This window comes from Scyliorhinus canicula, chromosome 16 (genome assembly GCF_902713615.1).
Source record: "Scyliorhinus canicula chromosome 16, sScyCan1.1, whole genome shotgun sequence".
Classification (NCBI taxonomy): Eukaryota; Metazoa; Chordata; class Chondrichthyes; order Carcharhiniformes; family Scyliorhinidae; genus Scyliorhinus; species Scyliorhinus canicula.
The window spans coordinates 25,851,964-25,864,693 of record NC_052161.1 but is presented as its reverse complement, the minus strand read 5'-3'; the positions used below and the strand labels follow the sequence as shown (position 1 = coordinate 25,864,693).

General features: G+C 37.8%; 1 protein-coding gene across 2 annotated transcripts in view; it reads left to right on the top strand.

The window, feature by feature from the left end:
- Positions 1-10,201, top strand: part of tdrd1 (tudor domain containing 1) — a 144,063-nt gene extending 133,862 nt beyond the window's left edge. For both annotated transcript variants that reach the window (XM_038773345.1, XM_038773344.1), the window contains exons 18-21: positions 1,269-1,436; positions 4,018-4,236; positions 4,512-4,549; positions 6,577-10,201. In XM_038773345.1, coding sequence (XP_038629273.1) covers positions 1,269-1,436; positions 4,018-4,236; positions 4,512-4,549; positions 6,577-6,654 — 503 coding nt within the window. In that variant the 3' untranslated portion in view covers positions 6,655-10,201. The remainder of the gene's footprint in view (positions 1-1,268; positions 1,437-4,017; positions 4,237-4,511; positions 4,550-6,576) is intronic.
- The last annotated feature ends 2,529 nt before the right edge of the window (positions 10,202-12,730 follow it).

The following is a 12,730-nucleotide window of genomic DNA, read 5'->3' as shown; positions in this document are numbered from 1 at the left end:
TACGGGTTGCAGCAGGGTAGATGTAGATGGGATGCTTTCCATGACTGGTGAGTCTGGAACCAGGGGACGTAGACTCCGGGTAAGAGGTAGACCAGTTAAGACTGAGGGGAAGAAGAATTTATTCACTGGAAAATTTTTGGAATTCACTACCTTCGGGAACAATCGTTCAAGCATGATCTAGACCGAAATATAAATTTACAGATGCTACTGATCTCAATGGGGATAGTGTCATGAGGTGGATGACCCAATCTCATTGAATGGTGGATCAGGCTAGTTGTGCTCCTGTGTTCCTATGAGTATTGCTGTAATAGCTTCAGTTTATTTTCAATCAGGACCCCAGATTTCTAATTTCCCATGGATATTATTTTCTTTCCATTTTAGTATTATCTCCTTCCTGAACTTTGTTTTTATGTGAAGGATTTTGCACTTCTCTACACTGAGTTTCATCTGCTATTCTGTCACTGACCCAACATCTTTCTTTACTCCTGTAAGTTATTTTGTTCAGTTTTAGTCAAGTACCTTCATTAGTTCTGTATGTTCTGTACATTTGACTGTTGTGCTCATGATTCTGAGCTCCAAATCATTTATGGAGGTATTCAGTCCAAACGGACCCCTGGAGACTTCACTCGCAACGATCACCAATGCTGATAATCTCTGTAACCACTACCCTTTAATTGTTCTACCAAATATGGTGGGATTTTCCACGAAATCCACCACATGGTTTGTGGTGGCGGAGGTGGCCTGCTGTTGGCTGTCAGTGGGATCTTCTGGTCCCACATTGTCAGCGGGGGTTTCCCATTGAATGCACCCCCCGCCGTTGGGAAATCCACGGCAAGAGTACGACGTCAGTGGAACCGGAAAATCCATCAGCATGAATGCGAAAGGCCTATATGTCCACTGTAAAATATTTCCACTGACTTCCCCTTTCTTCCCTGCTTTCTTCCCTGGTTAGACTATCTGGAGTAGTGTCCATCTTTGAGCAGTGTGCTTCTTGAAATATTAGAAGAGGCAATTTAGGGCTCTATGTGGACACCGTTCCAGTAATGAGAAATGCAGTTGGCAATCTGGCTAAATTGAAGTGTCGACACTTCAGTCTGTGTGACAGTTTTTTGTAAGTTTGGACAGTTGAAGAGGATAATTTTAAGAACTATAAATGCTTCTGAAAATAAAGAAAAACTTGTGACTGTTGCTTTACATACTTCACCATGTAAAGGTTCAAGTATAAGATATATGTATGAATTCCTGAAGTATTAATGTCTATATTTTAGGTGATAACATCTGGTATCGTGCAATTGTGCTGAATTGTTCTGACCTTACAGTGAAAGTAATTTGTGCAGACAATGGAATTGTAGAAACTGTACCTCTTGAACGGGTTAAGTGTATTACACCAGAACTTTTGGATCCCCCATTTCAAGTTGGAAAGTTTGCACTTTCAGGTAATTACTTTTTTATGTTGGCTGGAAAATGTTCCTTGCTATATTTAGTAAATTGCCACACATTTTTTTAAGAGGAAAGACTTGCATTTTTCTTTCATATCTAAAATACTTCACACCTCTGCATGAGGGCAAATAAATCTCTGGAATGAATTCTGTGTGCCTTTCAAGTTAAATGAGGAAGTGAAACTTGGTGTTGTCCAATAGAGATTTCTTGCTCACCTATCATTGTGGCCAGTAGCATTTTAGCCACATTTGCCGATTTTGTAGAAAACACCATACATATGCTTACACAATATTCTTGTCACTTTATGAATTTACCAACAAATGCTCAAAAAGGTTCAAGTTGACGTGCACAGATTGCAAATGAGTATTGAGTTTACGAACCCAATTATAGTGTACAGTATCCTTGCTTTGTTTGTTAATCTGAAATGTAATTGACCAAATGTAGTTAGTCGCTAATACTGGTTTAAGCTATAGGGTTTCATGATTGAGTCCCAAGAACTCAGATCTAATCAGATTTATGCCCATTTCACAAGTGGTGTCTCCAGAATTTTGACAAAATTCTTTCACTTTTGTTCTTCCAGTTTATTTCTGTTGTCACATACAAATAAATGATTTGTTTTCCTTTTGAACAAGTAATATTGAATTTTGCAAGTTGGAGCAAGAACATTAAGAAATAGGAGCAGCTGTAGGCCATTCAGCCCTTTTGAGCTTACTCTGCCATTCAATTAGATCACAGCTAATCTTCTACTTCAACACCATTTCCCTGCACTGTACCCCATATCCTTTGTGCTTTTAATATGTAGAAATCTTAGAAATCTCAGTTTTGAATGTACTTAATAACTAAGCCTCCACAGCTCCCTGGGGCTGAGAATTCCAAAGATGTACCATCCTCTAAATGAAGAAATTCTTCCCAATCTCAGTCCTAAATGGCTGGGACTGTGTCTCCTGGTTCTAGACCTCCCAGTCATCAGAAACATCTTTTCTGTATCTATTCTATTCTCTGGACTTAAGAATGAGAGGTGATCTCATTCATGAATAAAAGATTCTTGCAGAGCTTGATAAAGGCCCAGTCTATTAATCTTTCCTCATCGGACAATCCTTCCATTAGTTTGGCAAATCTTTGTTGCACTTCCTCTCTGGCAGAGATGATCTTTCCTTGGGTAAGGAGACCAAAACGACTCCCACTACTCCAGGTGTGGTTTCACCAAGGCATCATAGAATTGCAGTAATTGCATCTTACTCAAATCCACTTGTACCGAAGGCCAACATTCCAGTCACTGATTATTTATTGCTACACCTATAAGTTCTCAGTGACTCATGAACAAGGACACTCAAGTGCCTTTGAAGTTCAACAACTCCCAGCCTCTCTCTCCAATTAAGAATTTCTCAGTATTTCTGTCCCACCGAATTGGATAACCTCTAATTTCTCCACATTATATTCCAAATGCCAAATTGTTGCCCACTTGCATAGACTCCAAACCCTCTTGATGCATCTTTATATTCTCCTCAACTCACTTTCAGTTTTGTGTCATCTGTAAACTTAGAATATTACGTTGAATCCCTACATCCAAATCATTGATATTGATTGTGAACAGCTGGGGCCCAAGCATTGACCCTTGTGGCACCCGCTTGTGACAGCCTGCCATCCTGAAAATTACCCATTTATTCCCTCTGTTAACCAATTTCAATCCATGCCGGCATATTTTCTCTGTCCCATGTCCTAATTTTGTTACTAACCTCTTGTGTGGAACCTTATCAAAAGCTTTCTGAAAATCTAAATCTACAACATCAACCAGTTCTCCTTATTTATTGTGCTAGTTGCATCCTCAAAAAGCTCCAGCATGTTGGTCAGATATTTCCCTTTTATAATATAATTTTATTACAAAATAAATCCACAGTAACTACCAAATACGTACAGATACAATACATGACAATCACAGTCCAACCATTAACAACCCAACTAACTCACCCACATCTAATAATTATTATAGGCCTTCTCTTTGTTCATAAAAAGTCCACCTCGAGCGTTGCAGCTCTGACAAAATTAACTAAATTTGAGACGGTTAGTTCCTTTTTTAAAAACTCATTTTATTCAAACTTTTATCAAAGTAGATTACAGAAAATAAACACCCTGGGAAACATTCTTCCCAACAATCAACTATACAGTTTGTACAGATTTTTCTCCTTTTTCACCCATCTTCTCTTCCCCCCACCTCCTCAAACACGGTCACAAACATCCCCCACCTTTTCTCAAACTCCTCTGCTGAGCCCCTTAACTCGGACTTTATCTTCTCTAACTGCAGGAAGTCATACAGGTCACCCAACTATGCTGCTACCCCCAGTGGCGATGCTGACAGCCACTCCAGCAAAATTGGTTGCCGTGCATTCAGAGAGGCGAAGGCCAAGACATCGGCCTTCCTCCTCTCCATGAGCACCGGCTTCTCTGAAACCCCAAATTTGCCACCAAAGGGTCCGGGTCCACTCCCCCCTCCACTATCCTGGCTAAGACCGTGAACACTCCCACCCAGATTGAGACGGTTATTTCCATTGTGTAACCATTATTTACATGTTTCATTAGATGTTGAACCAACATTTGATGTATGGACTCCTGCAGCCAGCAACTTACTCAAAACTCTGCTGCTTGATAAAAATATTTTGGCCACAATCAGAGAGTTTGATGGAAATATCCACACTGTCGATTTGATCGGACATGTTGAAGGTGCTGCAATTAAAATATCTGATAAATTGGTATTGGAAGGTCTGGCTAAATACCCAGATCAGAGAATAACTCAAAAAGGTAATTATCTGCACTTTTGAGAACTGAATATATACTCTGTTTGGTACATGAGTCTAAATGGTTACAATTAATAAAGTGTGGTGTAATGCTGCCCCACTATACTATGGTTTCAGATAATTAATGTTCAAGGTCCTTCTCAGCTATTGTGTTCACAGTTCCTAATCCCATGTTCAGCTTCATTATTTGTAAATATGTAATCTGATTAAGCTCCTAACCTTACTCGGAGAAATCTGTTATTTGCACAATTATTTTTTATCTATTTCTTCCTGTTCAAGATCACAAGAGTTGTTGTTGCAAAGATCTTCAAAAAGCTGTAAGTTTATGTTCTATTCAAATTTTGTGTACTGTGATATTTTCACATTTTTCTATCCGAAAATGTTGCCTGTACAAGCTGTTTCATATTGTATGGCAATTTGAATTCACTCAGGCCAGTGCTGAACTGAAGAGGTCTTGCAAGGTTAATTGAGGCATTGTTGTGAATGAAATGAAAATTGCTTATTGTCACAAGTAGGCTTCAAATGAAGTTACTGTGGAAAGCAATTTGAATTCACTCAGGCCAGTGCTGAACTGAAGAGGTCTTGCAAGGTTAATTGAGGCATTGTTGTGAATGAAATGAAATGAAAATTGCTTATTGTCACAAGTAGGCTTCAAATGAAGTTACTGTGGAAAGCCCCTAGTCGCCACATTCCGGCGCCTGTTCGGGGAGACTGGTGGGGTTGAAGATGGGACTATGAGGAAGTGGGAGTTGCTAATCTTCAAGTTCAACAGATGGGATAAATGAGAGAGCAAACACTTAGGCTGGGAATTCCGCCCCCGCAGTGGGTTTTCTGGTGGAAGATGCGGGTCACCATTGGCTGTCGGGTTCCTGGGTGGAACTGCTGACAAACCATGCAAAATGCCAATACCTTCAGCAGGACTGGATGATCCTGCCAGCGGCGTGTTGCCTCTGCTGTCAGAAAACCCTGGCCAGTGTCACAGTGAACATAAAGAAGGATGTTCAAATTAGAACTTGAAGGACTTCAGCTTGTCCAAGGGAAATGAGGGCTATGGATGGTGCAGCTTAGAGGTCCAGTGAAAGAATGATAACATGCAATAGATGGTTTGCAACAATCTTATAACATGCTTTCAACAGAAAGAAACAATAATGCTTTGAGTACTTGATCGTGCGTTGTATATGCAGGGTTCAAACATACTTTTAGATGATTGCAGAAAGGCAAAGAGTTGCTGCTGGCATCTCAAACCTATAATTCAGTGTGGTATGATGTGTTTTCATGCTATACCTGGGACGATGGTAGGAGTACATTGAAGCTGTCAGTTCTGCACCTCGCCATGTTGCATGAGAAGATTGCTGGTCCTAGGATGTCTCCCGGCAAGGATTACAATCAACAAATTATCAGTTGTCTGATGACCATGTCCTTTGGGGAGGTAAATCATTCCTTTTTGGGGGGAGTATGCTCCAAAATTACGTGACTGCTAGTGGAAAATTGGATCTAAGTCATCATCATCATTGGCATGCATACTAATAACTGAGCCAGGCTACGAATCATCATGTAGGTTCAGAGTAGACCTAGTTAGAGAAATAGCTCATTACCAGTGCTCACTGATAGGTTTTGTGCTTTTAGTTGATCCAGATGCACACTTTATAGTCACGGAATCTTGCCTCTTATCGATCCATTTCTAAATTCTCCAGCCTTTGATAAGAGAGCAACACTCCCAGAGGATTGTACAATTCAGGCAAACAAAGCTACCTCTGGATTTTCCATAAATTAGGTTTGGAAATTCTCCCAGTATAATTGATTTCTATATATGTCAGTCACCTGCCTGATCAATATCTCTCGATTTTAATCATAACTGGATCAGTTTAGTTTTTAAGTTTTGAAATTTAATCAACAAATCCTGATTAATCTATTCCACTTATAACGTCCTTTGGGAGAACATTGTTAATTTGTTGTTCAAAGCAGGTTTCTTTTGTTATGATACCTTTGTCTTGGGATCCAAGTTTAATGTAAATGAATTGCATGTCCACTTATACCTGTAAGACTTTTGAAGTCCAATGTCTAGGGACATTCAATACTTTTCATTTATTCAACTTCCACATACAAATAAAAATGGGTCATTTTTACTTGTTTCTAAGGTGATATTCTCACATGGATTCATGGCAAATTTTTATTTGTCTGTGGATGTTGATTTTTGTATCCTTAAATGAAGGTTCAATCTACAGTAAGTGATCTATTGCAGTTTTTGTTAAAAAAATGCTGTTGTATTGTCATGTTTGCAACAGGTGACACAATAATATGTTTTATTAATATTCTGAAGCTGCAATTGTGTTTTTGATTGCAGATGGAAGAAATCAAGCAACAACTTGCAGTACTCATGAACAAAAATAAGGAACAAATGTGTAATAAAGCGGAAGGATAAATGTACAGTGTATTTTTTTTGTAGAAGGAACAAATGTAGTATATAGATTTTGTTCCTCTGCTTTGATAAATTTCTTGTTTTGTTTTGACTCATTACTGGAGTTTAAAGAAAAAGGAAAAGTACAGATGGGCATCTGCTTGTGTTTTGTGCTATCTCTGAATCTTGCCTGTTCAAAAACTTTAAAACGTGAAAGATTGTTGCAAAAGAAAAAAACAATCACACCGGCTGGAAATAAGTCAGCCAGTGGTCAATATCTGAAATAAGATGGTCTTTATCAGAATATTCTAAAATTTGACCCAATAAAGACTATGCTATCCCTTCAGAAATAAAAACATAAAATGCTGAAATACTCAACAGGTAGGGCAGCATCTGTGGAGAGAAATAGTTGATCTTTTAGGCTAATGACCATTCATTGTACACTATCCCTTCATTGTGCTTCAAATTAAATATTACTTTATTCCTGAAATGGTAAGTAGAGAATTAAATGTAGAAAAATATGTTTTGGCATTTTCTACATAAATTAACCTAATCCTCTGTATAAGACTGTACATCATTTAAGGTACAAACATTTTCACAGTTCGGTGTGAAAAGAATGACCCAAAGGTTAGCAAGGCTGTGCTGTAAGTAGGAATGAAAAAATGACAATATGGCTCATCAATCTGCATCCTTCAACACACCGGTTTGTCATAGACTTGCCATAGATGTTTGAGATCTCAAGATGTGAATTGATATAGGTCAAACATTGGTGAATAAATGATAATTTAAAAACATATCCCTGGCTCCTTAAGTGAAAAAAGCAGGATATCAATCATAAGCATTATTATGAAATTCTGAAATAAAAATAGAAAATGTAGCAAACACATCTGCTCAGCGATAGAGTAACGAAGTTAACACAATTACGTCCATGGTCTTTGCTGATTTCTGTCTGGATATATTATATTAATCCTTTAAAATTACTGAGCTCCAGCAGATGACAGTTCAAAAAACTTAAATATTGGTAGGAGTAAACACAGACTGTCAACTAAAAAACTATTGAAACCAATTGCATGCATAGATTGAAAGATCTTAAGTTAGTTTACTTTTGTAAAACACATTTTTCCACTGAGTATTTTGGCATCTTCAAGAATTGAAGATACACTACTCAATATGATATTCAGCGTTTTTGATGCTCATGCATAGTGTGACATGGGTTAGTTGGTTTGCCGGTGTTAATTTTCTCAGCTGCCTGATTTTGAGTTTTGAGCAATTCACTAAAAGTATCATTGACTTCAGATCAGAGACAGGCAAGTTGCATAAGCTATGGTGTTGAAGTGAGAAAAAAGTCTTCTGTATGAAACGTTGTACGCTTATGATTGCAATAATGGGAAGTAGTGAAGTTTCTCCGACCTTGATGTGTACAATTCTGTAGATGCCCACAGATATTCCACCCATGTCCATTAATTATGTGAGACTTAATTTCTTCAGTCTGCTTGACCACAGAGAAAGTACAACCTGAACCCATTTTATTCTCATCCTAAACCCACCAGCACAAATTGCTGGCTAAGAATTAGGACCATGAATTCTGGACAATTTCATCCACTCCAAAAATAAGATAGACCTTTCATTCATATAGAAGTTTTGACACACTTGAAGCTTCCAGATGACCTTATGGCCAATGAGTTAGTTTTGTTAGATATTTGCTGTTGTCACATAAACAAATGCAGCAGCCAGTTTGTGCACAGAAAAATATTTTAGAAAATTACAAATTTGAAAGAAAGACTTGCATTTATATACCATCGTTCACAACCACTAGATGTACCAGAAGTATTTTTGAAGTGCAGTCACTGTTGTAATGTAGGACATGTCTTAACTGTAGTGGTGCCAGAATCTCTTCGAATAATATGGAATTTTTTACATTCCTCTAAACAGACAGGTGAAGAATTTGTTTAATGTCTCATCTAAAAATGACACTTCAAGAAAGTGCAAAACACAGGTGCCAACAACCACCTATACTCCACCCATAAGGTTATTTTTCAAGTGAGCCCAGATAAAGGTGTTAATAATACAGTCTTTGTTTTTTTTAATTCAGCCCCGATTAAGTCCTGCTCGTGCAGCTCTCCTGCCTGAGGCTCACGCTCCTTGTATTCCAATGGCAAATGCCAACTTTGTTGTATTCTTTTGCGTTCCCTTACTTGGAGAGCTGGGTAATGGAATGGAGACACATTCCTTCCTAGTATTCACTGTGTCAAGTGAAAGTCCTTTGTGATCTTTTGATTTTAATAAGGATCTTTCACAATGCACTGTCCAGATTGATTTTGTTTTTATTTACCAGTAACAAAGAGCCAATTAAATTGTTATTGGATTAAAATGGCAAACGAATAATGAAGGGGAACCAAGATGTAGAGAAAAAGGAAAAGATCAAAGGGACCAGGAAAGGCAAAACCAGAAAAAAATAAATAGAATAATGAGGAAAAGGTGAGAATTATATAGTCATATTTATATGATCCTGAAGGATGCACGATTGACTATATTTCAGTGTTCCAATGTGATGCTTTCGCTGCCTGCTTGCATTATTGTGAAATTGGGGTAATACTGTACCCATGGATTGAAATGACTACATGGACTCCTGCTTATTGCCTTCCGATTGCTTGTATGATTTTAATTATTAAAATGCCTGGCAAGATAGATTTTTTCCAATCTTAAATAGGAACAGTACACAAGTACCTAGAGATTTAGTTTGTTCATGAGGCTTGCGCCAGATGTTTCTTGATTACATTTTTCGAGTTATACGTCTGCTTTCCAAATGATTTCTGGTCAACTATTGGCTGATAGTATTTGAGTCCAGACTCTATTGCTGTAAAGATACGGTAAACTGAATTGGTGTTTAAGCAAATGTGAAATAATTAAAATGTCAGTAAATGGAAATACTCATTGGGTGATATCCAATAGTATTTTATCGTGATTTGGGTAACCACCACCAGCCATCAAGAAAGTCACTGTATGGGTTTGTAACCCTCAACAAAAAGTTTATTAGTACCATTGCTTTCATGGTGAGTTGTGGTTCGTGATTGGCCTATGCAGGGTAACATCATTGAGATTATTCCTGTTCTTGTCAATATATCCACATCATTTTTTTTCAAAGTGAAAAATTGAACTGTGGAGCTTGCACAGAAATGGGGATTAAAGGAGTCTTTGTTAGATTTTATTTTTCCTTCCCTGTAAGCAGAGGCTGCAACTTTAATTGTAGCACTTGCAATTAATTCTCCAACTGAAATCACTAACACCCTAAAACTTGCTGTATTTTGTGGCTCAATTTTGGAGTAGATGCTGTCATGCTTTAGGAGAAGGTTTGGTAAAGAAGGGTTCTACATGGCAAACTGCTCTGAATCTGTAAAATGGACCAGATAGTTTGATACTGGTTATTTGTGATTCTAAGCACATATATTTTTCTGATGAAAGACATCAGTGAGAAGTGTGCCCATTAACATTGCAATTGTTTTGGATACTTAGTGGCCAATCCACCTACCCTGCACATCTTTGGTTGTTGGGGTGAGACCCACGCAGACATGGGGAGAATGTGCAAACTCCACACAGATGGTGACCCGGGGCTGGGATCGAACCTGGGTCCTCGGCACCGTGAGACAGTAGTGCTAGCCACTGTGCCACCGTGCTGTTCTCGCTGCTTGCTCATTATCAGAGGGGCACGAATTGATAACTCGGATCATCTCTCGTAAAAAAAAAATTGTATTTTCAGGTTAACTTTGTGGCATGAAGAGAACTATACTTCAATTACATGTCTATTAATTTTGGCAGCATTGTACCATAATTACAAGGTCACGGTTTTTAGACTATATGCTTTTATGGTTGAACTACTTTGAAAACTATAAAGCTATCTCCATATTTGAGGGTTGTTATTGAGATTGTTTGAAAATCATGCCACAAATTCTGAGACCATACATTTAAAATGTCACTTCAGCATTGATACATTTGTCATCAAATGGCTGGTTTAGCTCACTCAGCTAAATCGCTGGCTTTTAAAGCAGGCCAGCAGCACGGTTCGATTCCCGTACCAGCCTCCCCGGACAGGTGCCGGAATGTGGTGACTAGGGGCTTTTCACAGTAACTTCATTGAAGCCTACTCGTGACAATAAGCGATTTTCATTTTTTTTTCAAGTGCAACCAAATATGAATATGTGGGGTAGACTGGGCAATGAAAACCATTGCAGGACTTGAATGTGATTAGTTAAGTGATCTAATTTCTTCTAAAGGAAGACTTTGGATTAATTACTGGACTTTCACCTCTGACCTGGCCTTAAATCCAACTCTGACAATATCTCCTTTGTCTTCAGGCTATACGGCATCCTGTGAGAAATAGGTTTGGTCAATCTTAACATAGTTCCAAAAGGCAGAAGATGACATCTTGAACTTGGGCATTAGATTGGTACTCCCACTCAGTGACCACAAGCAAGTCAGGGCATTTTTAGGTCATGTGACTTATCATGAATGTGACTTTAATGACCAAAATTAGCTAGGAAGATAGTTTTTCAGTCATTAAAATATAAACAGTTTAAAAGAGTCCTATGCAGCTTACTTCAAAGGCAGGACTTTGCATTGTGTCAGCATTCCTCTATTCATTATGGTAGGTTTTCAATCAGCAGGTTTTTGTTTTATCTTAGCACTGGGCCATATTTTCTAGCAAAAAGGAAAATAATTGAAGGTGAACTTAAATATGATTGCCTCTAAAATAACTGCATAGCTGGAATTCAAGCTCTTCCTCCATTTTGTTTAGCCGCTGCAAATTGTGGCTATTTTGCATAAATATTTTCATATCATGAGAAGAAACTAACTTCAATATCTTTACCTGTGAAAAGTACAAAGATTTGGGGGTATTTTTTTTTTTTGTAAGTTGAGGGACAAGTGTGGAGATTGTCATGTTGTATTTTGAGGATCACAGTATTTTCACTGGTCTCTACAACATTTGAATAAGTACCACTGATCTCTTGACCTTGACTATTACAACAACAAATAATACTTCAATAAATAGTTATGGGTTAAGACTTGAAAACTAACCTATCTGGTTGGTGTCCAGTAAGTGAATTCTCTCTGTCCTTCCCTCTCCCTTTCCCCTCAGTTATGCATAATTTTCAGAGATTTGGAAGAATCTGACATTTAAACGTCTTTATTTTTTTTAAACCAAAAGTTTGAGTTTGTACGTACAATTGTGCACTTTTATTTGAATATTAGTGGTTATGTTAAGATGTTTCATCTGTTTGTGGTGGAAGCAAGCCTATTTCTTTGAAGATGCTATTTAAGGAAACTATCTTGGTATTGTAGACCAACGTGATGGAACTGGCAATTACATTTTTGTTTGACTGAAATTAAAAAAAAATCAAGCTTTGAAGCACACTGTCATTTGCATTATTTTATTTATCTTCTTCCTCCAAACTTAATTGAGTTATATCATGCAGGGTGTGAGGATTAGGTAAATTAGGAGATCTTGGTAGAGGTTTAAGAATTTTGTAATAATTTACATCATCCTAGTTTCCTTCTCCCATTGGCACCAAGAAAAGAGAGTGCTGTCATTCATGACGAGTAAGCACATAATAATAGGATTATATTATGTACATGACAATATTTAATGTAACAACCCTTTTTTCTATATTTATTTGAGAATTAAGAGAATTTTGTCCATAGTGCTGTGTGATCTTCAAACATATTGTCACAACACCCTGGGCTATTGCATGGTCAATTCCAGCTCCACTTGACCCAGAGTTGCAACACAGGTTTTATTTAAAATACTCCAGGTTCTTGGTTGAACCCAATAAACTGCAGTCACCAGGTTTGTAACTTTAACACAAGTAATATTTTATTGTGTACAGTATTATAATTAAACAGATAATGTAATGACTTTCTGATAACCCTTTCCCAATCTTCCCCCCCCCCCCCCCTTCCTAACTAACTACCCCCACTTTTTGCACATAGACAAATAACACGGTGGTGGAAAGGGTAATAAAAATAAAAGCATAAGGATCTTTGCACTGGGATGACTTCTAGTTAGTGTCAGCTTTTTTGATGCTTCTTCCTTCTAGACTTTGGT